We start from the raw sequence: 25733 nt of genomic DNA on the forward strand, positions 1-25733 counted from the left end.
TACCTTGAAGTACATTTATGTCGTACGGCAGTAGAACAAACATAATGAAAGAGTCACCTCGTTTTTTCCTGGATTAACCCAGGAAAGATTGATTAAAAGTTGACTCTGCTAGGAAGGTAGTAAGGAAGCTGACTACATAACAATATTACTCATTGTTTAAATACCAGGCATAATAAAATTATTACACTTAATAATTTATGCATTTCAAAACAGGCCCTCCACATATTCTCCTGATAAGACAACGATTTTGCAATTAATATTATTGGTTTCACTTTGGAGTTACTTAGATTTCACTTACAGATGTAACTGTCTAACACTTGAAAAATTTAAAACTGCACTAAAATTTTTGCTTGCCTTTTGCGACTGCAATAAAACACTGGTCACATTTGAGTGGTCATTAAAAGTTTAAATGCTTTACCACGAAACTGTATCAGCATGAGAATTCACCAGCATATTAGTATTATTGATGTCTAGAATAAATTATGTCAAAACAGCATCTTTGACAGATAATTAATAACTTTGATGTAGGACGGGGGGGGGGGGCAAAGGGCAGGGGGGTGGAAACCCACGAATAAAGGGGGCAAGAACTCAATGGGAATTTGGGAATTAACTTATGGGAAATGGGAACTTTAGCTCCCCCCTCATTTAAAATTGTCAGAATTGGCTGCCTACTTACAAACAATTTACTGAAGTATGTGTTGTTCTGAGGATATTAAAAAATCATTGTTTAAAATCAGTTCTTACTACACTACTCTGGATTATTTTTGAACTCAACTTGCAAATCACATTAAGATTATTTTGCTCAGTGCAGGCACCTCTCGCGAACAGACGGTTTTTTCTGGTACCAAAAAGTATCTAGATGAATTGCCATTTTACTGTTCAATTATTCCCACTCAAGATTCATTCTATGTACAGTTTGTACATCATGTGCACTGCACTACTATTTCCTTTACGGTTACTTCAAAGTATCTTCAAATCATTGTTCTAATATAATGGTTTGGATCCTTCCTTCTCAAATATCGCCCAGGCATCATTTAACTCCATAAAAATTGCCTGTGCTAGTGGCTCCTCTGGTTGGCCAACCAACTGAAAAGGAGAACAGGAATAAAATGTTGAGCCAGGATATCTTTTTTCTTATAATAACAATACACATGTACAAGCACAAGGGCCATGCTGGGGAGACAGCTGCCCCTGGTCTTAATAGATTTGGAGAGCGTCGAAATTGTTGACAGGTCAACGGTGTGGAAACAACATTCTGTGCGAGATAGGAACGCTATAAACGAACACATAGCGTTACCAAACGTTTACAATAGCATTAAGAATTCATAGACTCATTAAGAATGCTCTAGAGACTTTTGTTACACTCAGAAAGTTCATTTAGTTTTTATCACACATTCGTTACATATTTTAACAGGACGCCGTTGAACATTTGCATTTTTATCTTGCTGAAGAAGGCAACAGTAGTGACCGAAACGTCCAAAACAATATTTTTAGCCAGCGTCAACTTGTTAATTCGAATTTTTTAACATGCCTGGCTACAACCCGAACATTTTTAAAAAAGGTAAGCCTCAAGCCAAGTGGCCCATACTTAAAGAGCTTATCCTGGTTTCGGTAGAATAAAGTGGATAGGAGATTTCTACTTCCCCCTGGATGGGATGCTAGTCCATTGCAGGATTAGCCTTATTTTGCCGGTACCCATTTATAACCTCAGTATATAAGTAGGTTTATAAAATAAACATAATAATACACGGTTGCTTGGAGATCTCCATGCAACCTTTATACCCAGATGGGTGACAAAAAATGAATGTCATTAATTAATTAATGCCTTTCGCAAAAGCAAATTGTTAGAACAGACATCAAAAAAATTAATGCACATTATTAATGAGGAAAATTTCAATTTTGATAAATAGCTACCTTGTCAGGATGAACTGAGAGCACAGCTTTTCTGAACCATTTCTTCACCTAAAATAAACAATTCTCTTGTTAACATGCGTAGTTCTATTAGGCGGTGAGGTAACAAACTATAGGGAAGTTTACAATATAGTGGCTTGCATGCAAACTTCTTAGAACATTTTTCTTGCGATATGTTACAGGTTCTAAATTTTAAACAAATTCTTTCTATAAATTGGAGCTAAAATTTTTGGTGAAAATGGCCTCAAAGGGTTAGTATATAATCTTACTAGTAACAGATTATAGCCCACTGAACCCTGAATTAAATCTGAATTCGTTCTGATAAACCCTTCTTTCAGTCATTAAAATAAAAATTAATAAAGCCCCATCCCTGATCATGTTCAAATTCATGTTTCAGTCTGAATGGTGTTGTGCTACCAGTGATAACCCATCAGTATAGCACTTTGAAACAAACACAAAACTTTAACCATCTTCCCCCTCCCCCTTGTCATGACATAGATGAAGTACAGTTTGTACGAGCAAATGAATATGTTACCTGTTCCGGCTGAACAAGATTGTGCATTCCACATGGTTTCCATCTATCTTCCTCTTCCCACAAAATAAGATGAAGAGAGCAAAGTAATGCCCGGATGTTGCCTCTTTTACCTTCAGCCCACTCATTTACCTTAAACGAAAAAAGAATTATTTGTTAACTTTGATTCTTTAATGTAAAACTGTTTGGGAACAAATTTCATACTCCTTCAAGATGTATTGAAATCCACCAATCACGGCTCACTAGCATGACAACTTGTGGGCTCATTTGCATGAAACCAACACTAGCATGCATCGGTTTTGATTAGCTTATTTCAAACAGCACGTCGAAGACAATGTCGAAAGATGGAGGCAACACATGTAACACTGAGAGCAGGTGTTAAGTACCCGGTAAGTTGTTGTACAATGTAAAAAACTCAGATGCATACAACACTTTATATCACCTTTATATCAAAAGAGACTTAGCCAATAATAAACATGCCAAGATATAGGTACATTATAAAGAACACAGACATTGTATTTGGCCAGTGACAAAGAAGGTCGGACAGTATTTTAGACAGTTTCAAAGAAAGACCAGAAAAAAAAGACAGGGGTGATTTTTAATTAGCAGGACCCCGTTGATAACAGTACGCAAGTACTGAAGGGCTATCCTGGATAAACATTCGATTATTATTATTATTATTATTATTATTATTATTATTAGATGGGGCTGTGTTCACAAGCTAAGGAAATTAGCTTGGCAACCATTTTGTCACTGTCTGTCACACCATTTTTATTCCCAGGAAGATTGTGTGAGAAAGGCAGTGTTACCTTAGCCTTGATGGGGTCATCAGGCTTGTTCTGTTCCTTCTTCAGTGAGCTTAGTGTTTGTGACTCTGTCTCTTGATCACTTGTAGCTTTAAAGCCGTGTGCATTGAGAATGTCGCTAAATTCATGTTTGCCAACAGGTTTAGGTGCTGCAAAATGAATTCAATGCATAATTTAAATGTTTGCCATGTAGTGCCACATTATGTCATTAACTAGCAGTTCTACATTAGATAGAAACTTGAGTTTGTGGCCTCTTGAGCATACTGTTATTAGTAGAATGTTGACTGTAAGTCATCCAACTAACCAAAATGGTCTTGGAAATAATAATGTGCTCATTGTGTAAAGTTGAAACCCACTTCCACGTGATTTAATTGACCACCCCTGTGTGGCCTACAACATGATCATCTGATGTTAACAAGTGCACTGAGAGCTGTAGGTTGAGCTGAAGGGATCACCTATCGTCACTTGCATCTAAGCGTGAACACGAGCCGCCGAAACATAATCTTATTAAACATAGCATGATTGGTCATTAAAACGTTTGAAGTTTGGCAGACCATAACAGCAACTTTCCCGCCAAAAGTTCAACACATTCCGGTTTTGAAATGGTAGCAAGATTGGATCTAGAGACTTCTTTTAAAACATAGGCACGCTAAGCGTGCAGGAGTTATTTTTTTCAATTTATGGGGTGGCTTGGGGTGAAACTGGGTGATTGTCCTGTTGGGATGGTTTATGCCATGGGTTGAGCTATTTGTGTATGGCGCCCCACAGAGTCACTTTTTTGCACAAAATTTGCTTGCAAACAAAATAATTTTTACATGCATTTTGATACATCAGAACTGTTTTATTTAATACGGAAATTGTCATCATTTAATTAAAAAACAAAACTAATTCAATTGTCAAAATGTCACAAAATGGCACGTTCTTATTCTGTTTAAAGCGGTTATTTTGTTGCTAGCTTTGTAGCAACCGTAACGGGTTACTTTTGTTTGTTACGGAATACTTTTGGCTTTTTGCCAAACACTGTAACATAATACCGTTGTTTTTCTCACTTTTGTAACATGATACCTTTGTTTTTTTTTAAAACGAACGTAACACGATACCCTTGTTTTTCTCGAAAAAGCCACGTCTTCATATAGACATTGAACGAAAAGTACTATAATAAACGAAGTAATAAACGAATCAAATAAAAAAAAAAACACTCTCTTCGGAAAAGTTCTTTAAAGCGCAGTACACCTGGAGTATTTGTTTCCTGTCAAAACTGTTCAACAAAGATTTTCGTTCATTCACAACGTAAATTCTATTCAACAAACAAGAACTAATTGAGTTATCAAGTTGTCACGAAATGGCACGCTCTTATTCTGTTTTTGCTATCGATCGTAGTTGCTTTTAACAGTAAAGTTACTTGTACCGGTTCATTAAATGTTTGAACAAAATCTTTTACAGTTGATTTCAGTTTACTTTGGCCGCCCGCTTTGCGAAGTTTGTATGGAAATTGGAAACTTTGTTATGAAGTTGCCAATTACGGTGCGAGTTTGCGAATCAAATTGCAAACATCGATACAAATTTCCCGACTTCGGCCCGCAGGGTTGGAAACTAAAATTCCGGAGCACTCGCCATCTGGGCGAGTGACCTTCAAATTGCACTCGCCCAGATCAGTTTTCACTCGCCCAGCCACCGTAGTGGTCGATCACGATACAGACTACAATAAAAAGACGCTGAAAATAGACCTTACTCCACAATAAAAACACGAGCACACTTCCATTAAAAGTTGAAACACAGTTTAATCTGATATGTATTCCTAAATACCTGTAGTTTGCAAGCAAATAGCTTTGATGGAGATTTCAAAATGTTGGTAAGCTATCGACTTATGGACAGTGTAGATTATTTTAAATTGGAAAGTAAAAGTTCCGCTTATTTTGAATAATATATTGAAAATCGTACTCGCCAAACCGGGCGAGTGATCCGTGATTTGAACTCGCCCGACAGTTTTCACACTCGCCTGGGCGAGCGGGCGAGCGCTTATTTCCAACCCTGGGCCCGACTGAACTTTCCAAGTTTGGTAGTTGAGGAGAAACAAGACATGTTGCTCGAAAGTCATGGCGATTTCTGAACTCGAAGATTTTAGAACTTGTCAAGGAAAGTAGCTTGAAGTGCAAGACAACGTTTCGCATCAGCGATCACGCAAGTGATTTGCCGATAAATAAATATCATGCATGTAAAAATATGGTCAAATTTTAACTTTTTTGTATGAAAACACATATTTAACGATTTCTGTGAGGCATAATCTTCACTGTCTTCAATTTCAAGTCTTCTGCGTTTGTAAACCGGATGAAACTGGATGGTTTACCCATATGTAAAATTGATTTTAATCGAAGCCGACGCGACGCGACGCGACAGGGAAAAACTAATTTGTTCGAGATAACATGTTTACGGCTCGCTGAACATAAACGTTTTTTTATTTTTATGACATTTGTTTCCAACAGTTTAGCGTAGCAAAGCCCTTTTTGATAACATAACTACAGCAGGATTTAATAAATTCGGGCCGAAGTTGGGAACTTTGTATCGAAGCTCACAATTTGATTCGCAAACTACGAATACGTTTCAAATCCATGATAATTCACAACCTACCAATTAATCTTTCAACGAAAACGAACTGCGACACATAATTTCGTCAGGTTACTTCGCCTTTATAAACTGCAATTTGATTGGTTCTGATAGTACCTGAAATCTGATTGGTGTGACAAACAAACATACTTCACTGACCCACTGACCCACTGAGTCACGGAACATCGCGACGACTAAAGAGCTATTTTGAAAAAATAACTCAAAAATTGATCCTGATCTGTGTCGATATTCATATTTCGCAGGTTTGCTTGAATCACTTCTGGTGTAAAGTTTTGCCTGTACTCTTGCAGTGTTAAAGGTGGGCATTTTCAGTGCGAAAGTTTGCATTACTGTCTGCTAAACTTGAAATGTTTGACGACCAATCATGCCACGTTTAACACCCAATAAGATCATGTTTTGGCAGCACATGTTCATGCTTAGATGCAAGCGAGGGTAATATTTTATATGAAGGTGAAGGTTTGTAGATTTAGGAATATGAGAGAAGTACTGTACATTAATGTGAAATTTATTATACTTACCACTCCATTTTGGTCCGTAATTGCCAAAGACCCCAGAAGAACCTGACATTGTGTAAGAGGGTGTGTAGTTTGGCTTCTTTTGTACCTTGGGTGACCCATTTGGTTTAGCCCCAGACTGCCATGAGGGCTGCTGGGCTGGGCGAGACCAAGAAGGATTGGCACTAGTACCAGGCCCAGGCTTTTTCTGTGGTTTTGGTGAAGTTGATGCTGCAGTAGCAGAAGCCTTTGGTAAACTGGAGCCCAAATTTCCAAAGTCTGAGAAAGGATCACTTGGTGTGACCTTCACCTTGTTCTGTGGCGCAGGGCTGTAAGGCTTTCTTGGGGGAGTGGGTGAGGGGACTTTGGCTGGTTGAAGCGTCGCTGCTGGAGAGTTACCCCAGTCCCCAAATAAGTCAGTGTTACTCGTTGTCTGGGGCTGTGATGTGGCGTTAGGAACCTGGGAACTGCCAACTCCAAAAAGGTCTTTGCTTGTGTCTGAGGAGTTTGTTCCAAATGGATCAAATGTGCCCAAGTTCGTTCCACTGCCTTTAGAACCAAAAGGTTGGAATGTTTCTGTACTGCTACTTCCCTGAGCCGATTTAGCACCAAAAGGATCAAATGTTTCAGTTTTACCCCCAGCCTGGTTACCAGCAAAAGGATCAAACTCGTTCGATGACTTCTTACCTGGGGTTTTAGAGCTAAATGGATCAAACAAATCTGGGGAAGTGGGTTTTACTCCTGCATGATGATCAGGAGAAGGAGATTTAGTCCTTGTAGTTTGGAATGGATCAAATGTTGGAGCATCTACACCAGTGACAGTGAATGAAGTCACATTCTCCCTGCTTGAGCTAGAGCTTCGACTTCCCATCTGATTGAAAAACTCTTCATCCTCATGTAGTCCTGGACTAAGAACATCATCAGCACTTTTATTTCGTTTCATTCTTCGCTGAGGGCTTTTTTCTGTCCCGCTGAACAGGTCCACGTTTTGACTGTCCTTACTCCCACCGGGTGATAAATTGAGCAGATCAACTCCCATATCGTCCACCACTGCTACATGTGAAGCAGGATCTGTAGTCATTCCTTGGCTTTCTTGACCACTTCCTAAGTTAAGCAGGTCTAAATTGTTCGATGAGCGTGGACTGTGTTCACCAGAGACAGGTTCATCCGAATCGGAATCGTCATCCAAATGAAACAGATGAACATTAGGATCATCTTCAGACTTGAGGTTAAACAAGTCTTCATTGAATTCATCGCTCGAAGGTGATTTCAAATTAAACAAGTCTAAATCATTCTCCACATTATTTCCAACTCCTTCTCTCTCAGAGAAGAAATCATGAGTCTGTGCTGCTGATTGAGCGACAGAGGAGTGCTCTTTATTGCGCAGATTCTCAAACTCATCGTCGCTGCCACCAATGGTTCCTTTGTTTGCTGTTGATTTAGCACCTTCTTCCTGCCAGTTAATTGATGACAGGAAGTTTTTGTTTGGTTTACTAGCTGTTATCCCATCTGAGCTTTCAGACGCTGAACTCTCAGGTGGTACTTGAAGTACTTCATTCTCACCATCCTCTTCTACTTCATTTGATTTTGCATTGAAAACCATGTTTGATTCTCGATCATCTGCATTTACTGTGAAAAGGAAAAAAAACATAAACCTTCAAGCAAATGTGACATAGAGGTATAGTTGAAGATGACATTGTCACCTGGTAGTAAGAAGCGTTAACTTACAGAGTGCTACATCAAGGTTATACAAGGCTTGAATTCCAGTCTGCCCTTTAGACGAGCAGCTCTCAAATATTGTTTAACCTGAGGGCGCAGTTGCATTCCTGTTTTATTTTACTTAGTTATCCCACCTCCCCCCCCTCCCCCCACCCACCCCGCTTGCTGGTAGGAAAATCTAGGTACTTGTCCTGGACACATGACAGGAATTTCTTCGAGCTCTGTTGTATAGAAGAACTTTTAAAAATATTGTGCCAGTTATGAATATGTGACAGATAACTTCTCAAACTCATTGATAATTCATCTTGAAAGTTAAAACAAAGGAAATCATAACCATGACAGTGGTTTGGATAGCCAGTCTTAATAAGCATAAATTTTTACGATTTTATTTCTCTGTTTACTCCCAAGTTTTTGTTCTGATTGAGAAGATACATCAAACACTTGAGATTGTTTTATCAGCCGTCCAAACACCTCAAATTTTGTCAAAAATACTTGTATTTTCAACTGTCTTCTCAATGTTTGGATATCTGATGAAAAACTGATGCTTGTGTTTGACCTATTACATGAAACAGAAATCAAACAACACAAAACTAACCTAGAATAGAATAATAATTACTTGATATATAAAGAGTGGTGTGCGGACAATTTTTAAAAGTACTTTTGTAAATAGTTATTTTAACAAAAAGCGAACAGTATGGACAATAACACATGTAATATATTTCTTTTTACTAACCAAATTCCTCCTGGCATTCCAGGTACTCTTCTTTAGTAGAGAAGCAAACTTGTGGAAAGAGTTTTTCCACCTTGAGTGTGTCCCACGTGTGAGTTGTACTGTTCACTTCCTCTGCGTCAACACTGATATCCAGTGTAACATTGAACCGTGCAGTGAACTTACTTTCATCATCTTTATTGATGTCCAACTCTTCTCTGTACAGATTAACAAAAGAATGTTTTGTTTTTACAGATGAATCCCTATAACTCGAACCTTCAAGGGAAATCGAAAAGGTTTGACGTATCAGGAGTTTGAGTTATCGAGGGTAAAATTGGTAAGAAAACAACCTGGAGGGGAATCGGAAAAGGTTCGAGTTAGCAGGAGGTGCGAGTTATTAAGGAATCGAGTTGTCGAGACTCAACTGTATTTATTTAGTATTTAAACAAGCTTTTGGGAAAGATATAGACAATAATTTTGTCTGACAGGTATGTGCTGATATCACTGGGCAAGGCAACAGGTTGCACTAGCATGGAAATAGTTAAATCCTAAGATAAATTATATAATTATATTTTAATTTAATTAGTGTCCCCGATTAGTAGGCCCTATGGCCAGCTAGAAGACTTGACACTGAAATAAAGTTGTTGTTGTTGTTATTATTATTATTATTATTATTATTATTATTATTATTATTATTATTATTATTATTATTATTATTATAGACCTTATGCAAAAATGGTTGTCATTCATTTCTGTTGTTTGGTCAGGTTTCTTAAAACGCTGATGGTGGCACTTAAATATATATGAAATATTATGTTATTCTGAGAAGTTTCAGTGTTTTTGGTTAAATGGCTGCAAAGTTAAGACTCATTCAAATTTAAGAGATTTGTATGGAAAAAGTCAACACGGCCTGCCTAGCCTCGTTTTCATGTTTTTGGCAATAAAAATCCTTATCAAAGTTAAAGTTTGTAAATATGTTTTTTTAAGTTCCTGTTATTGTCAACATTATTATTGTATTTAGTTTTTTATGTTTAATACTTACTTTTTAGGCGAGGACGTAGTCTCGAGCCTAATGTTATAAAGCGGATTTCGCGGTTTGGGTTTACAACGGGCGATGGGCGATGGGCGATGGGCCATGTGATGATTCAAACCGAGGGGGATTGGTAACTAAGAATATGGTTTGAGATTTATTTTCGTCCGCCATCTTGGTTGCTCGGTCGTGCATGTGAGAATTATTCGCAGCCAGAAGCCTTGACTTGAAGAAAGATTAGTAGCTGATATTTTTTGTGCTCTGCACTTACAAACATATTGAGATATCATAGTACACAAAAACCTTATCGACACACCGATAGGTCGAGGGACTAAACTAAATTGTGGTTTACGAGCTGGTGAGTGCTGCTTTGCCTTTCAAGATTGAAGTTGAACTGAATATAAAACATTGAAAGCACTATAAGCACGGCTAAACATCAGAATTGAAATACTTGTGATCTGAACTACTGGCGGCATTGTAACCTGAGCTTTAACTGAACTCGAGAAGTGCAGAAGAAGTATACTGCCATAACTGCTGAGGTGAGCTATCTAAAGTTTATATTTGCTTGTACTTCATTGAATACCGTATTGATGAATAACATAATAGTCAAAGTGTTTATGGAATCGAAATAACGATTTTAAAAGATTAAATATCTGCCAGATGTTGTTACATTTAATTTGCTGGAATTTATAGATCACTAAGCATTGAGAGTCAGCTTCCTTCGCGATCCCTTCTGTCAACAGAATGTTTTCATACAATACTAGTTGATTTTAACATTGATTTTAAAGATGGTGTTCAAAGCAGCAGTAGATATAAACAAATGATTGTAAAATATGGATACTAACAAACTTATTTCAGGCTTTACTACTGATAACAGAACTACAATTGATCACATTTATACAAATCTATAAAAAATTAAGAGTCCAAACTGGTTTTCCTGAGACACATTCAAGTGACCTTAAAGCGGTGTGGTTAGCAACCAAAAAAGAGTATATACATTTGTGTAGGCTATAATAACTAGTAAATGATTTAAGAAGCGTAATGTACATGTAGAAAGATGTACATGTAGAAAAAATTGAGTGAATTCAGTACCTAACTACTTATGTTGCATTATTTAAATTGTTGTAGTTAATCAGTCTTGGTATCTAAAAAAATATGTGTATAACAATTATTAAATTTTTAACTATGGATTCTTTCTTTTATTATGTTTACAGAACAGAAATAAAAAACAACAGAAAACATCCAAAATACAGTTTTCAAAGAATCCACTGACTGCTTTGTTTTGTCCTAATTGCTTCAATATGTTTAATCTGCACTTTGTCAAGAAGCAGCATGAATGTGTGAATGTGGCTATTGCATTGGAACTGGTTACACTGGAACTGGTTATTAGCCTCTATTCTGCCTCTATGCAATACGTACATAATAAAAAGCCCAATCCTCACTATGAATGGCAGATATATTTAAACAAAACACAGCGAAAACCATGTAGCAATAACACCAAAGTTAAAAAAAACTGTGTAAAACATCTCTGGATTTGTTACAGAAAGATCATCAAATTTCATCACTGGCAAACCACTGTATCAACTCTACTTCCTAGACTCCACACGTACTGTATCAAGATTTTGGACTTATTGGACTACAGTAAGTCCAACAAACAAACGAAGCCCCAAAGGTCTATTCTCAGTTCTTTGTCTGGAATTTTTAACATACATGTACTGACTTGCTTTATTGGAACATCCTCGCCTTAGTATGCATTGCATACCGGTTATTTAAGTATTTAGCAATATTATACCTAGAATTTCTAGTTTATAACAACTAAGTTTATCCTTTTTTATCATTTTCTTTTTGATGGAGAGTCACCCAGAAACACTGAAAACCACGGCACATGAGGAGCCTGGGGCTAGTGGATTTTGTGGTACGGCAAGTGGACTCAATCCAGTTTTACTTCCACGATGGGCAAGTGAAGCATCATAAACATTGAGCTTTTTTTTTTTTTTGAGATTTTTGGGGGCTAGTGAAAATGATGTTTGTCTAGTGTATCCTGGCTGTAGCTTGCCTGAAGGGCAAGCTGGAAAATTCAATTTCTTTGCACCCTGAATAGCCAATCAGAATATAAGATTTTTAAAGCACTGTGATTTTAGCTGTTAATTACATAAGCATTCCACTTTTTTAGCATCTCCTATAATTGATGTTCCTACCGTGAGTATTTGAGTTTCTGTGCTGATGTTTTGATGAATCCAGTATGGAACTGTAACATGAACACTCTCATGGACGTCATTTTGCCCTGAACTTTTCCTCCCAGTGTAGATCGGCCATGATACACCACAATTGTAACGTCACCTTGTAATGTCAGATTCACAGGAAACGACACCTTACCATCACCAAGACTGTACTCCCTGAATACAATGAAACAATATGGATTTGTAATAACTTTATTACCTTATTGTTACTTATTTTCGCGGGAACTTAATTTTGCGAAACTGGAACGGGCATATTTTGCGAGACTAATTTTTCGCGATTTGGCCAAAAATACGTAATTAACATAAAACATACAATAGAACATGTTTGAAATTATTTTTCGCAGGTCTTTAATTTCAAAATTTTCAACAAAATCGCGAAAATTAGTAACAATAAGGAACCGGTATTAGTTTCTCTTTGGGAGGACGTTTTCTGTAAAAACTGCCTTAAGTAGTTGCGTGTCTCCAAATACCCCCCCCCCCCCCCCAACCTAGATTGGATGCTAGTCCATCACAGGGTTACTCTCTACCATTTGCCAGAACCTATTTATACACCTGGGTGGAGGGCACTGTGAGCGTTAAGTGTCTTGCCCCTGGGCTTGAGCCTGGACTGCTTAATATGAAGACCAGGCTGCCACAGAAAAAAAAAGGAATCTGTATTTATTTAATTTAGTCACTGCATTAATTAGTGTAATTTAAAATATCCTACCTCATCTTTTCAATCTCTTTAACTGTTGTAAGAACTCTCTGCTCTCCATGATATACCTCAATAAATGGACGACAACCATTCCTGAAACAATACAAGATATATGAGGTGGTGTATATAACTGTCATTGAAAAAAACAATCCAAATTAATCACCGGCATGAACCTTTTGCTTCGCAATCCAACAAATTAACCATTAGGCAACCACACTCGCCCTTAATTTAAAAACCATAATTTGGAAAATTCAGCATGCACATAATTTACAAGCGAATCCCTACTATAAAGCGACCACCTTTGGGGAAATGGTTAAAGTCCACTTAATAGAGGTTGGCTGCTTAATAGGGGTTAATCAGAATGTAGTGTAAGGCGTGATAGGAACATCACTTTATTTCGAGGAAATCAAAGATCATCACTTAGCTAAGTATCAACGGAATCACATCAAGACGGTAACAAGTATGTGTTTGAATGTTCTTTATCAGTCTTAACGTCTTATTTTGGACTCCTTCCTGTCAACCTCATTGGGACAGCCAAAAGGTCACTACAGCCACTTAAAACAAGGTGTCTGCTAAATAAGGGTTTTATTTACAGAATTTAACTGGCAAGACTTTCAGGATTTTAATAACTAGCCGCTTAATAAGGGGTGATTGCTTAATGGGAGTCTGATTAATAGGGGTTTGACTGTTTGTAGACTTTAGACAGTATTTGTTCTCAAGATTGAGTAAGAGACTTATCATACCTTGCTTTGTTGAATGCTGGGACTGGGTGCATAGTAACAGACTTGATATACACTGAATACTTGTGAGGTTTCAAGTCCTGGTTATTGATCAGTTGTGTCACATATAGCAAGTAGCTAAAGACAAAAAAATATGAATTAATCAAAGATCAAGTACAATTTTTTGGTCCAACTGCACGTATAAAGTTAAAATTGATAATACAGTGTAGACGAGGTTTGTAAAAGAAATTTACCAATGCCATGCAAACTAATGTTATGTCTTAAGTTTAATCATTATAATACTATACACTGAACTCAGCAAATTAAATTTACTTCTTACAATATGACTTAATTGTCATGCAGACAGGCTACAAAGATTAAAGAAAATTTAATCATAAACTTCTGGAATTTTCTAAGTACCGGTAATAGACAAAACACCTCGCAGAACTAAAATCAACCAGTAACAAGAACTAACAAATTTTGAGCTTGGAAATATTGCAAAAATAGTTCCCTTGTGAGTAAAGAACATACCGCTCTTGTGATGCAGTGAGTGATACTTTGTGCCCAATACCACAGCGACGAATACTGAACATGTCGGCTGCCCCATTTGGATTTTTAAACAATTTGCAGAAAACAAAAAAAGCAGCTACAACAACACCAGATGCCTCTCTACCATCCTGTCACAAAAGAAAAGTTTAAAGTAAATAAAAAGCCAATCTATTAGACAGACAGCAGATAGTCAATGAGGTGCAGCCAAGTTGGCTACTGCTCATAGAAAACAGGAGTGAAACATTTTTTGTTTTAGTAGACACTCTAAAGGATTGCATCCAAAAACCTACATTTTTATGTACCAGTATTTTAAAGCCACAAATTGCAATAATTTTCCTATTAAGAGCAACCAGCACACGATTGTGTTCTATCAGGGAAAAGAAAACAGTGCAAGAATCAATCAGATTTGTGGATTTCCAGTAGAACATGAGTGAGTGTCTTCTAATACAGGCTAATACAGGATACACAAGGCAGAAAGGAAAACCTTTGGGACTATAAACAACTTAAATAAAAGAGTTCAACCGCAAGAGCAAAGAAAAATGTGCCAAAACGTCAAATGGAGACATAAATCTTCCAATGTTTTAGCTGTCACTTGCTCCTGACCATTAACACCTTAACTTACAATGTGCTGATCAAATCTGCTAACTCTATGCTTTAACAATTTGACTATAATATTTAATTTTTCCAGAACTTCAAAATTTTGTACCTGACAGTGTATGACCACCACATGTTTCCTGTCTGTTTTTAACCAAGAATTGATTTTTCTACACAGGGATATCAGCTTCTCCAGTGGCGGCAGCCTGTGACCCACCAGGCAGCAGTTTATCACCTTAAAAAGAGTGTTGACAATCAATACACTACTCATCCAAAAGAAGCTATAACATGTCACAGTATTTTTCATCAGTTCTGACAAACATTAAACTAGTTAAAACTGATAGAAAACCAAAACTGAAAGACAGAGAAACTACCAATGAAATGTACATGTCAAAATATTAGAGGATATTTTAACACGATAAAAATTTAAAGCTGAGTAGGTTGTGAGGTCGTGTATAAAATAAGCAAAAAAAAATGAATTAAAATACTAAAATATATAAAATACAATAAAAGTATTATAAAAATCAATCATATATAAAACTCCAATCTCTGCGGCGCACGCTCGAGGCGGTTATGGTGTCGAATTTAAATTCTTTAAAGGATAAAAGTGAAAATTGGAAATTACTTTGATATGATCAGTTGAGGGCTTGCCACGGGGCAAATTGACTGGCTGTAAACACAACTTTGCCTGGCTGTTCACTGATACTTTGCCCAGGTGCAAAACCCTGATGCCCACCTGCTCCAAACCTTAATGAATTCCCTGTAAGGTTATTAATTTTTTTTTTCATTAAAAATCTTTTTAATTAATGCACCAATGTGTCCACTGTGGCTATGTCTTTTGTGTTTTTCTATTAGGTCTATGCATTCAAATCATTTCTGATCATCAATGCATGCATACAACTGTACAATGGCATACCCTATCACCAAGCTTCTCTGTCCTGTAGGTTCTGGGTGATACATTGACCACAAGGTAGTTCTCAGGGTATTTTGCTTCCAAGAAATCTCGTACATCATCAATGTTGTTCTTATAGGCTGATTCAATCCCGTCTGCTGGGAAAGACATCACTGAAACAAGAACAAAAACCACCAAAAATGAGATCACTAAATGCAATAATGACAAAAAATAACACAAAACAAAGACCTGTTGGGAAAACATTACATACCCATGATTTTGGATGTGATGTATGACAAGTCCAAGTCATTCTTAACATACCTAATGGAAGACCAAGGATTCAGAATATAAATTTAAGAGTAAACCTTGTACTGAAAATATAGCTTCATTTACATTTAAATGCAAAGTTTTGAAAATATTAATCATTCCTACCACATATGTTGTAACCCAAGGTTAACTCTATGTTGTAGTTCAAAAGGCATTTCAGGTCAAATGAAAGATATTTCAACTCAACTTTTTTTTTTCAATTATTTGGTTAAAGGGCAGTATCAAGAGAAGTCTTCTAAGTTTTTGTGTAAACTATGCTAGAACTGTAAGGGTACACTCACTGTTCATCAAAAAAACTCTTGCACAATAAAAGAAAGTCATAAATTCATTCTCCAAGATGTGAGTAAAATGAAATCAATGGTTTTTATGCAATTTTCGTCCAATTAACACTGTCAAACTTAAAAATGTTGGCCCGACTTTTTCAAGTTTTCAGCCGCTTCATTGCTATCCACCCGTAGCCACACTAATTTTTAACAATTTTTATGACAAGTACAGTGTGTTTTACCAAGGCCAGGCCACTATCAGTGGATTCCCGATTAATACCAACACCTTCACTGGATTTTCAAGTAGCACTAAATGTTGGTGACACTGCCCCTTCAATGACGACAAAGTTAGACTGTTGCATTAGTACCAAGTAGAGTTCACAAGCTGTTGAAATGTTTATCAGCCTTACCCCGCAACTGACTGCATGACTTTGTTGGACATGTCCTTAATGTTGCTGAAAAGGCTGTTGGCACCTTTAACAACTCCACCAAGTAATGCAGAATTTCCAGCTGAAGATGGTGCAGGAGGACCACTAGTGCTGCCTGAAAATTCATCAAAATGTTTTAACACCTAAACCTCTCAGTGATAACAGACAGACACCTCCATTAAGCAGCAATTCCCTAGTGGTCAAGGATCATTTCTTTAAGGGGTAAATCTTGGTGTTGTGGAAAGTATTGTTAGTTACTATGCCATGGTTGCTGAAGGTATTGTTTTTTGTCTTTTAATTGCTTTGTTTTACGTCATTTGGTGATTGTGCCATCCACAACACCAAGAAACTGCCCCTTCAACTGAGTCTAGTCATGGATGATACAAGAAAAGTTTGACCTAAATGTTTTGAATTTGTAGTTTGTCATTCGTCTCATTCTACCACAGTGTTAACCATCCTTGTGTTCCTTATTAGCATTACCACACTGACCTACTATTGGTAATCGCGCAATCTGATTGGCTACACAGGTGCCTACTATCGATCCGTAGAAGGCTCTCGGAGCGCGCGCTTAGTCTTCGCTGAATTTTATCAATCAAAACCTTCAATAAATCAATTCTAGCAATATTCTGAGTTTAATAGATCGGTCAGTGGGTTATGCTAACACAATTAGACGGCTCGCTCTCGGTTTCTATCGGCTGATAGTTGACTCGGGGCTTCGTCCCTCGCCAACTATCAGCCGATAGAAACCTTGAGCTCGCCGTCTAATTGTTAATTAGTGTTATTCTACCTATGTACATGCACAGCCTAAAAAGTACCTAGTATAAATTATGATGACGTGAGTACTTTAAAGAATGCTGGAAAAAATTTCCTCAAACAAAAGAGCTCTTTTAAATGATGCCAACTTTGAAGAAACACGTTCTTAATACCACAACAGGTCCTCAACATCATGATTATTTGTGACACTGTCATGTACATGTAAGGGATGAATTCTAGCACAAAAATACCAATTACCCACCTTGAGGGGATCTTTCACCAGAAGCTTGTGGCATGTCATCTCTCTGTAAATGCAATTAAGCAACCAGTCAGTTTCCAACAAAGAGCAGTGTGTCAGTGTGTGTAGTGATCAGCTAAATAAGTTTGTTGTCTTTTCCAGCATCGATTTGAACAATGCTGTATTGACTGTCTGTTGTAGTGGTTCCGATTAGAGCAAGCACACAGTACCGCTCAAAAGTAAGTTGACAGTCTCGACTCAATCCACGAAACTCAATTCTTGTGTCACAAAGAAGCAAGGATCAATATGCGAAGGGGTGTTAACTTAGTTTTAACTGGTACTGTAATAACCATTGGCAATTATTGTTCATTTGGATTTTGTTTTCTTATCTACCATCCCTCTTTTCCCTTTGTAAGGTTCATTCAGTGTGGCAGGTGCCTGTAGGACCTGCATGGGGCTGTAATGGCTGCAGGGCTCGACTTTCAGAAAAAAACCTTGGGGCCAGCTGGCCCCTAAGTCTTCAGCTTTGGTCGCCAGCACACATTTTCTAGTCGCCAAAAATTTTTCAACAATAAAAGCAGTATTATTTCAAGGGCAGATAAAATACACTATCTTCATCTTGAGAAATATAAATTTGCCGTCTCCCGCTAGATTTCTTTTTTTAAAAAAAAATGAATGAGAGAATGTATAGTGTATATAAGAAAAACCGTTTATCGTGCAAGCTTTGAGTCATTTTTTTTCTTTAAACAACAAATATTTTTCAGAAAAAACGGAAGAAATTACGTGCGCCACAGGGTTTTCGTGCTCATTGATGTGTAACGACTACGCGCCAGAGTTACGTGTGTTGAGACTTACTCAATTTGCATGCCGTGGGAATTGGAGGTTTTTCCCTGATTTGTTTGATTATTGTTACAGGCTACAAATTTTTGTTATCGATAAAGCAGTTTCATTGAGCTAGAAATCAACTCCGAGCAGTCCGATAGCTTTTCATGATCTTTCATGAGCCGGGCCGAGCCGAATATCGGCAATGAATGAACAGGCAGCGATGCGTAAAAACCACGGGAATGCCTCAAAACTGAAGCGGGTTGTTTTCATTCGAAATTGAAGTGCGTTGCACGAAAGACAAACATAACTTTAGTCTTTAAGTCCATTGACCTTTAATATCCTGAACATGGAAAACTTAAGAATAGCGATGACAAGAATATAATATTTCGTTTGTGTTCGGGCCAGACAAGGCGAAATCCGATATTCAAATGCAAATATGCTAATGCGTGTGTTGTTTACGATTCAACAGCACACTCCATTATTCTTAAATTCCCATATTCTTCGGAACCACTGTTGCCAACCACAATATAAAGCTAAAAACAAAATAAAAGAACATCGTGACTCATTATGAGAAGACACGCGCGGTCAGTGTAATTATCCAAAACGCGACATTCCAAAATGGACTTTAATTTCCAATCTTGTTTAACAACTTACGGAAAGCTTGTAATGTTAAATCCAACGTGAGAATTCTTGAATACACTAAGACCATAGTTCACACTTTCGAACGGTAAATTTGTTTATTTAGCAGAACATTTCATTTTAGAAACTATTTTTTAAAAATGTGGCTTCCGGCTGGCTTCCTGAATGTACTCAATGCGAGGAAAGATGTCGATTTCACTTTGCGTTTCGCCACTGCTTGTAATTTTAATAAGTAAGTAAATAATCAGTTTAAGATAAAGGGCAGTTTCAATGGATTTATACGTAAAATACGTAATGAAATTCTTCGCCGGTTTGAATGAACATTCAATCTGTTCATTAGGGTTCTAAGGAAATAACAAAAACCTAAAAATCTTAGTGGCCAGATTGGCGACCAAGCATTGGAAGTTAGTCGCCACCGGATCGAATCCAGTCGCATTGGCGACCCCACAGGTCGCAACGTCGAGCCCTGGGCTGGCTTGTGGGATTACTCACTGCGGGAGTTGCATTCTGTCTAAGGGCTGGCTGAATTGACATCATTTAAATCCCATTTAAACTTTTATTATCATATGGCCAACAAATAGCACCAGAAATTTTTACACAAACATTCTCATGCCACACTTAGTTATCACTCTTCACTTTTTTCTTCTCTCGTGTGAGATAATATAACTTACCACCTTTCCCTTGAGATCGACATCCATAGCAATTGCAATGGCTTCAAGCCCTGTAAGTACTTCCTTGATATCTGGTCTGTTAACTGGGTTCACTTGAAGCATGTATTCTATGTATTATAACAAAAACATAGGTTCATTCAGCACTGTATAAAATTCTGCAATAGACCTGTTTCATCCCTTCTAAGAGGGTTTGCTATACTCTTAATAGTACAGCACTAGCATGGATAATTAAAAAACTCTCCAGATCCCTACCACTAGGGTAGACCTAACCTTTAGGATTACCGGTAATTGAACCAATTTTCGTTCCCTTGGAGCTGTGAGAAATTAGAATTCTATTGTAATTCCTGGTTACTAACAGTTAGTAAAATATATTTATGTCAACTGTTAGATAATGTTCACTTACTGATAAGGTCATGGAACACTGTGTACTTGGTGTCACTTTCTGGGATTGTGTATTTTGCATTCAGTATTCTCAGCTTGGCAGAGTCTTCAAATGGGTGTTCCATAAAACACAGAAAAAATAAAATACAGCCAAGAGCCTAAAAGAGAAAATAACAACATATTTACACATTATGTTACATCTTAAATATAAGATCAAAGGGCAATCCTTCAAATTAAAACTACATTATTGTATAGGATATGGGCTTGGATAGGCCATGCGCTGCAAAAATCAGGCACTGACACCACCAAGCAGGCCTTTAAGTGGAATCCACAGGGTAAAAGAAAGGTGGGAAGACCTGCTAAGACCTGGAGAAGATCAACTGAGGAAGAGTTGAAAAGCTAACATCAGCTGGAGCGCAGCAGAGAAGGCGGCAGCAAATAGAGCTTGATGGCAAAGCATTATCGATGCCCTTTGCTCCACGAGGAGCCTAAAGGAATAAAGGAAAGGAAAGAATTGTATAGGATATACATTTTGTAAACTTACCCAAATGTCAACTTTTTCAGTGACTGGCATGTTACTGTACAAGTCGACCATTTCTGGTGCACGGTACATGGGTGTTGTGTTCCGCTGGAGCTAAACATACAATCACATGAAAAACAGTAGCTTTAACTAAATGTGACTAAAAACTATTTTAGGTTAAGATCATGTTTGTAAAAAAATATATATTTATCTTGTGATTTCTAGCCATTTGAAAAGTTGAAGTAGCAGGGAAAGTGTTCACGTAAATGTTTGTTTGCCCAGAACGAATGATCAGTGGCCTAGATAGTGAATATAAGTTCAAGATGTTCACGCTATTTTCCGGCTGCCACATTGGTGTACCACCGAGGAACACCAATACAGCAGCTCCATACTGGGCTCTGTAAATTTGTGTTAATTGTTATGGAGAATATGTTTGGGATAATGTACTGACCTAAAACAGGAAAAATGACTTTTGTTTATTTCCTACAATATCCCATTTTCTTGACTTCATTCACTAATTGGTTTTTTGTTTTGTATTTTTGTTGCGTGACAGTGAAAATGATCTATAGGGTCACACCTAGATTGGTCTCCTTTAGGGGCAAAATGGAACAAGCTGACGAAATGATGGGAGTGAACTTCCTTAGGGGGGAGGGCTCTCCCATAAGAAAGGGAAGTGGGCTCATCGGAAATTTAGATTAAACCCCTAAAGGAGACCATATGGGCGAGCCCTCCCCCCTAAGGAAGTTCACTTCCATCATTTCGTCAGCTTGCTCCATTTTGCCACTTCACCAAACCCAAAAGTTTCCATACCTAATCTTCAGCAAGACTACGTTGGAGTGCTGTCCAGGAGTCATCAGGAATGTGCCGTGTGGTGGTGGAGCTACCAAAGTCACAAAGTTTGATTTGTCCTCGTGAGCTGATGAGGAGATTTTCAATCTAAAAACAAAATAATTGTTACACCTTTAAGTGGATAATACAACAAATGAAGCCTGATTACACAATAAAAAGATTTCTACACAATTTCTCACTGAGTAGAGTGATATATGTTGGCTCGTAGATCTACAGTACTGCTCAAAAGTAAGTTATCACCTCTCGTCTTGTTTCTCGCAAGACGAGTGTCTCATCTCATGAGACGAGATTCGTGAGAGGGTGGTAACTTACTTTTGAGTGGTACTGTACTGTACAAAGTTCCTAGCTCAGAAGCTGTTGATTTATGCATAGAAACCCCACACTGTACATAAAAGCTCTGTTTAGTCCCTCCCCACCCCCCGGTCACCTCCAAGTTGGGGTTTAATAGAGGTTTTACAGTACTTACACAAGAGTATTAGGTAGCTTATTATTCCTACTGTTATGATGTGTTCCTGGGAGGCGCGGTGGCCTAATGGTTAGTGCGCCGGACTCCAGATTAAGCGGTCCAGGTTCGAGACCACTCTCATAGTGCGTCTCTCCACCCAGGTGTATAAATGGGTACCTGCGACATAATGCTGGGGGGTACACTGCCTTGGACTAGCATCCCATTCAGGGGGGAGTAGAAATATTCCTAGCTGCTTAATGGTATTGAAACTGGGATAAGCTCCAGCAGTATGGGCCGCATAGCTCAAAACTTCCCTCATGATGTGTTTTACCTTCAAGTCCCTGTGAATAACTGGTGGAGCCTGTTTGTGCATGTGAGCTACAGCACGGCAAGTTTGATAGAACATCTTCAGTACTTGTTGAGGTGGGTATGGCTGGCCATATCTTTCCTGAATCAGCTTAATCAATTCTCCTCCTGTTGAACAAGTAGAACATTAGCTAAAAAGAACAAGCAGTGACCTTTCTTTTTCAATATGGTTCAAGACTTCTGTACACATCTTATCACAGTTCAAGTTTAGTGAATATTGAAACTTGAGTTTTTAATCGACTTTATATGAATTTTGCTTTGCAGTTCCACATATTGTCCAGTATTCCAATGAATAAAAATGGAGAAAATGTGTAGAACTTTGTAGTAATCAAAACCCAGTTGTAACACTTTGCTGTGGTTTCATTTGTTTACTTTTACTATTACAGCATACTTGTAAATGTTGTGATACTGTAATTCACTTTGAATTTTAAATTGCCCTTTATAAGTTTTAAGTCTCCTAGAAAATTCTCTCTTTTCCTTTATGCTTCATGATAAAATGAAACTACCATCTCACTTAAAAAATCTTACCACTACAGAGCTCAGTTAAGATAAGAAATTCAGACATTCCATGATCAGTTTCCTTTTCACTCAAAGATGCTGCGGAGTAGAACTGCACTATATTGGGGTGTCCACGGAGACGTTTCTTAAGGCTGTTAAGGAGGGCAATGCTTTTATATATTAATTTTCTTAGGTACTTTACAGCAAATAATGGTGTATTGGTTTTTGCATTAGACTGTTTATCACGAAATATCCATATCCCTCTCATGGAAGATTTTCTTGGTTTGAACATCCCACCCCTCTGAACTCCAGTTTAGCTACACACTTTTCTTCAGAAGACTAGATTTTGCTTTTGAAAGCCCCAACTCACCCTCTTGGGGTTGGTATGGAAATTTCCTGGAACTGCACAATGACCTCAACAATAAATTTGTGTTTGTTCTGCATGTGCTTCTTTTATTACTTAAGTGGTTCTGATGACTACAGTTTGACACTGTGAGTATTTTTTACATATAAAAGGATACAAGAATTGTTATTTCATTCAGAATAGCTTTGTTTGCTGCTTCATCACCTGCCATAAGTCGCTGAAAGAATTAAAAGGTATAAAAAGTACCACGTAAGAAACAATATCTAACATTATTATTCAACTTAATTTAGCAGCAAGAATGGAGTTAGTGATAAGCCCCATTTATTTATTTACATTTATTTATAGTCAAAATACTCAGTGCATGCCGCCTAGAATTCCGCAATAGTTTTGATAAACAGCGAACGGATTTCATTATTCATTTCAAACATTCAACTTTATTTGAATACTGTAGATCATCCAACCATGAACACATGAACACGTGAACCTGTCAAAAATTAACCAATCAAATTGGTTTATTTTTGACAGGTTCACATGTTCATGTGTTCATCGTTGGATGATCTACAGTATTCAAATTAAATTTGAATGTTCGAAATGAATAATGAAATCTGTTCGCTGTTAAACAAAACTATTCTGGAATTCTAGGTGGCACGCGCTGAGTATTTTGACTGTAAAACATTATTTCATATACAGTCAACTCTCTCTAAGACGGACACCGTCTGGACCGGCCCCAACTGTCCGTCTTAGAGAGGTGTCCGCCTTATAAGGAGTCGAGGTAACGTGACACCAGAAATTTTGAGAAGATAAAGCTCGACAGCTATGCTCAACGAATGCACGTCTGTTTTTTTTTTGTGTGTGTGTCTGCTGGCGGTTTCAGAGTGTCCGTTGTCCGTCTTAAAGAGGTGTCCATCTTAGAGAGTATATTATTATTATTAGAGAGTTTTGTTACAGTAAAATGACTGAAAAATGGCAGGGACCCACACTAGGTGTCCGTCTTATGGAGGTGTCCGTCTTATAGAGGTGTCCGTTAAGAGAGAGTTGACTGTAATCAGGGCTGCAAATAATTTTTTTCACTTGAAAGGACATATGTCCTTACCTACTAAGACACCATCTTGGTCAGACAAAACAACATTCTGGTAGGACAGATTTTTATTCATCGTTGCCGTAAAATGATTTACGATCAAAAAATTGTCCGGGCATCATGTCGGACCACACTTGGGATTTAGTCGGACATTAGCAAAGTTTGGTGAGCCAATGTCTGATGACTGACTGTTATTTGCACCCCTGTATAATAAAGGAGACAGTCTACCCAAGAGATCAGGACTGAATCCCTCAGGAGACCTTGACTTTTTCAAGTCTTCAATTATGAGCACTACTTGAATTTGTAACATAGAAGTCTAGAGTTCAACTTTTCAACTATGCTTTATTAACTGCCTGGTCATCTTCTTACCAGATGGGATTTTCAACAAGATTATGCACACTTAAAGTACATTTTTGTTCAGTTAGTGTCCTCGGTTAGCATTTAGTGCCAGATACACTGACACCAAGATTATGTGATTTATTAATTCATATAGAACGAGGAAAGTTTTTATCAAAACAATTTGACCAGTGACTTGCTTTGAACTTCTACAAGCAAAACACAACTTGGCTGCTCTTTAATGATTATTCAATTAAAAAAAGACTTAAACTCCTGGTCTTGCTACTGGGCAATAAAGCAAGAAGATTCTAAGAAATCAGATTTACAGATTTACAAAAGAACACAGGAGGTTTCTTTTAATAACAAATATCGACTGAATCCAAAAAATCAGTTTGTTTGTAAATGCCGTACGAACAGAATTCCATTTCAAATCCTGTTTGGGTCCGTTTTTATCTGGAAACAATTAAAGCAGTAAAAATAACAAAGAAAACTCTTGAACTTTTTACACGTCAGTAAAACTTCATGGTGATCTATCAATCTCTCGCATGATTAAACACAGTCATGCTATTACGTGGAAAAAATCACCACCTGTAATCTACGCTTGTAATTTTCTCATTGATAACAGACAGAATGCAAAAGTAATCTATAAATAGTAAGAAAGAGTTAAATTTTACCTTAAGGGCATATTCTTTTCCCGTCGACGTGTCCTGAGCAACGAAAACAAATCCGTACCCTCCTACAAATATTAAAGATAGACATATAAATAATGGCGTAAATTATATTCGCAGTTATAAATCTGGCATTATATTTGTGAACAAAAAAGGGTGAGAATATTAAGTATTCCATCTTACTGATAAGATGATAACCTTACCTTCTGCAATTACACGTCGAACCCTGAGTTGTACAGGACCCAACTCAACGTACTGTCCGACGAAGTCGTTGCCCGACTTCCCTGTTTGGCTAATGTAACTCAATGCTGAGCGAAATATCTCTGCCATTTTCCGTGTCGGTTGAATCTATGACAACGAATTCGCAGATGAAGGACTTTCTTTCTTGGTACTTTCTAATCTCACCCGCATTTTTAACATAACGGGCCGTATATTGGGCGCAGAACAATATAACTAGAATACTCAAAGGAGCGAAAAGTCGCCATTTTGCATCACATGAACTCGATCGTAATGCGCATGATCATGGCTGTGTTTAGTCTGTAAGTCATTGCGCACAGCGGTAATTCGATG

At 37.6% G+C, this 25733-nt stretch overlaps 1 protein-coding gene across 1 annotated transcript; it reads right to left on the reverse strand.

Annotated features, from left to right (window-relative positions):
• On the reverse strand, nt 1-25660 carry LOC144639397 (cyclin-G-associated kinase-like). The gene is given in 24 exon segments (XM_078498712.1): nt 1-1086; nt 1915-1962; nt 2447-2575; nt 3253-3398; nt 6393-7997; nt 8821-9014; nt 12025-12222; nt 12773-12853; nt 13504-13617; nt 14011-14156; nt 14735-14857; nt 15539-15687; nt 15786-15835; nt 16515-16647; nt 17548-17590; nt 19659-19765; nt 20062-20197; nt 20584-20673; nt 21370-21495; nt 22185-22327; nt 22748-22862; nt 23239-23298; nt 25170-25231; nt 25367-25660. Coding segments are annotated over 24 exon segments (4227 nt in total). The 5' UTR covers nt 25494-25660; the 3' UTR covers nt 1-984.
• Between the last annotated feature and the right edge of the window lie 73 nt (nt 25661-25733).

This window comes from Oculina patagonica, chromosome 14, assembly GCF_052425735.1.
Source record: "Oculina patagonica isolate OP01 chromosome 14, crgOcupat, whole genome shotgun sequence".
NCBI classification, from domain to species: Eukaryota; Metazoa; Cnidaria; class Anthozoa; order Scleractinia; family Oculinidae; genus Oculina; species Oculina patagonica.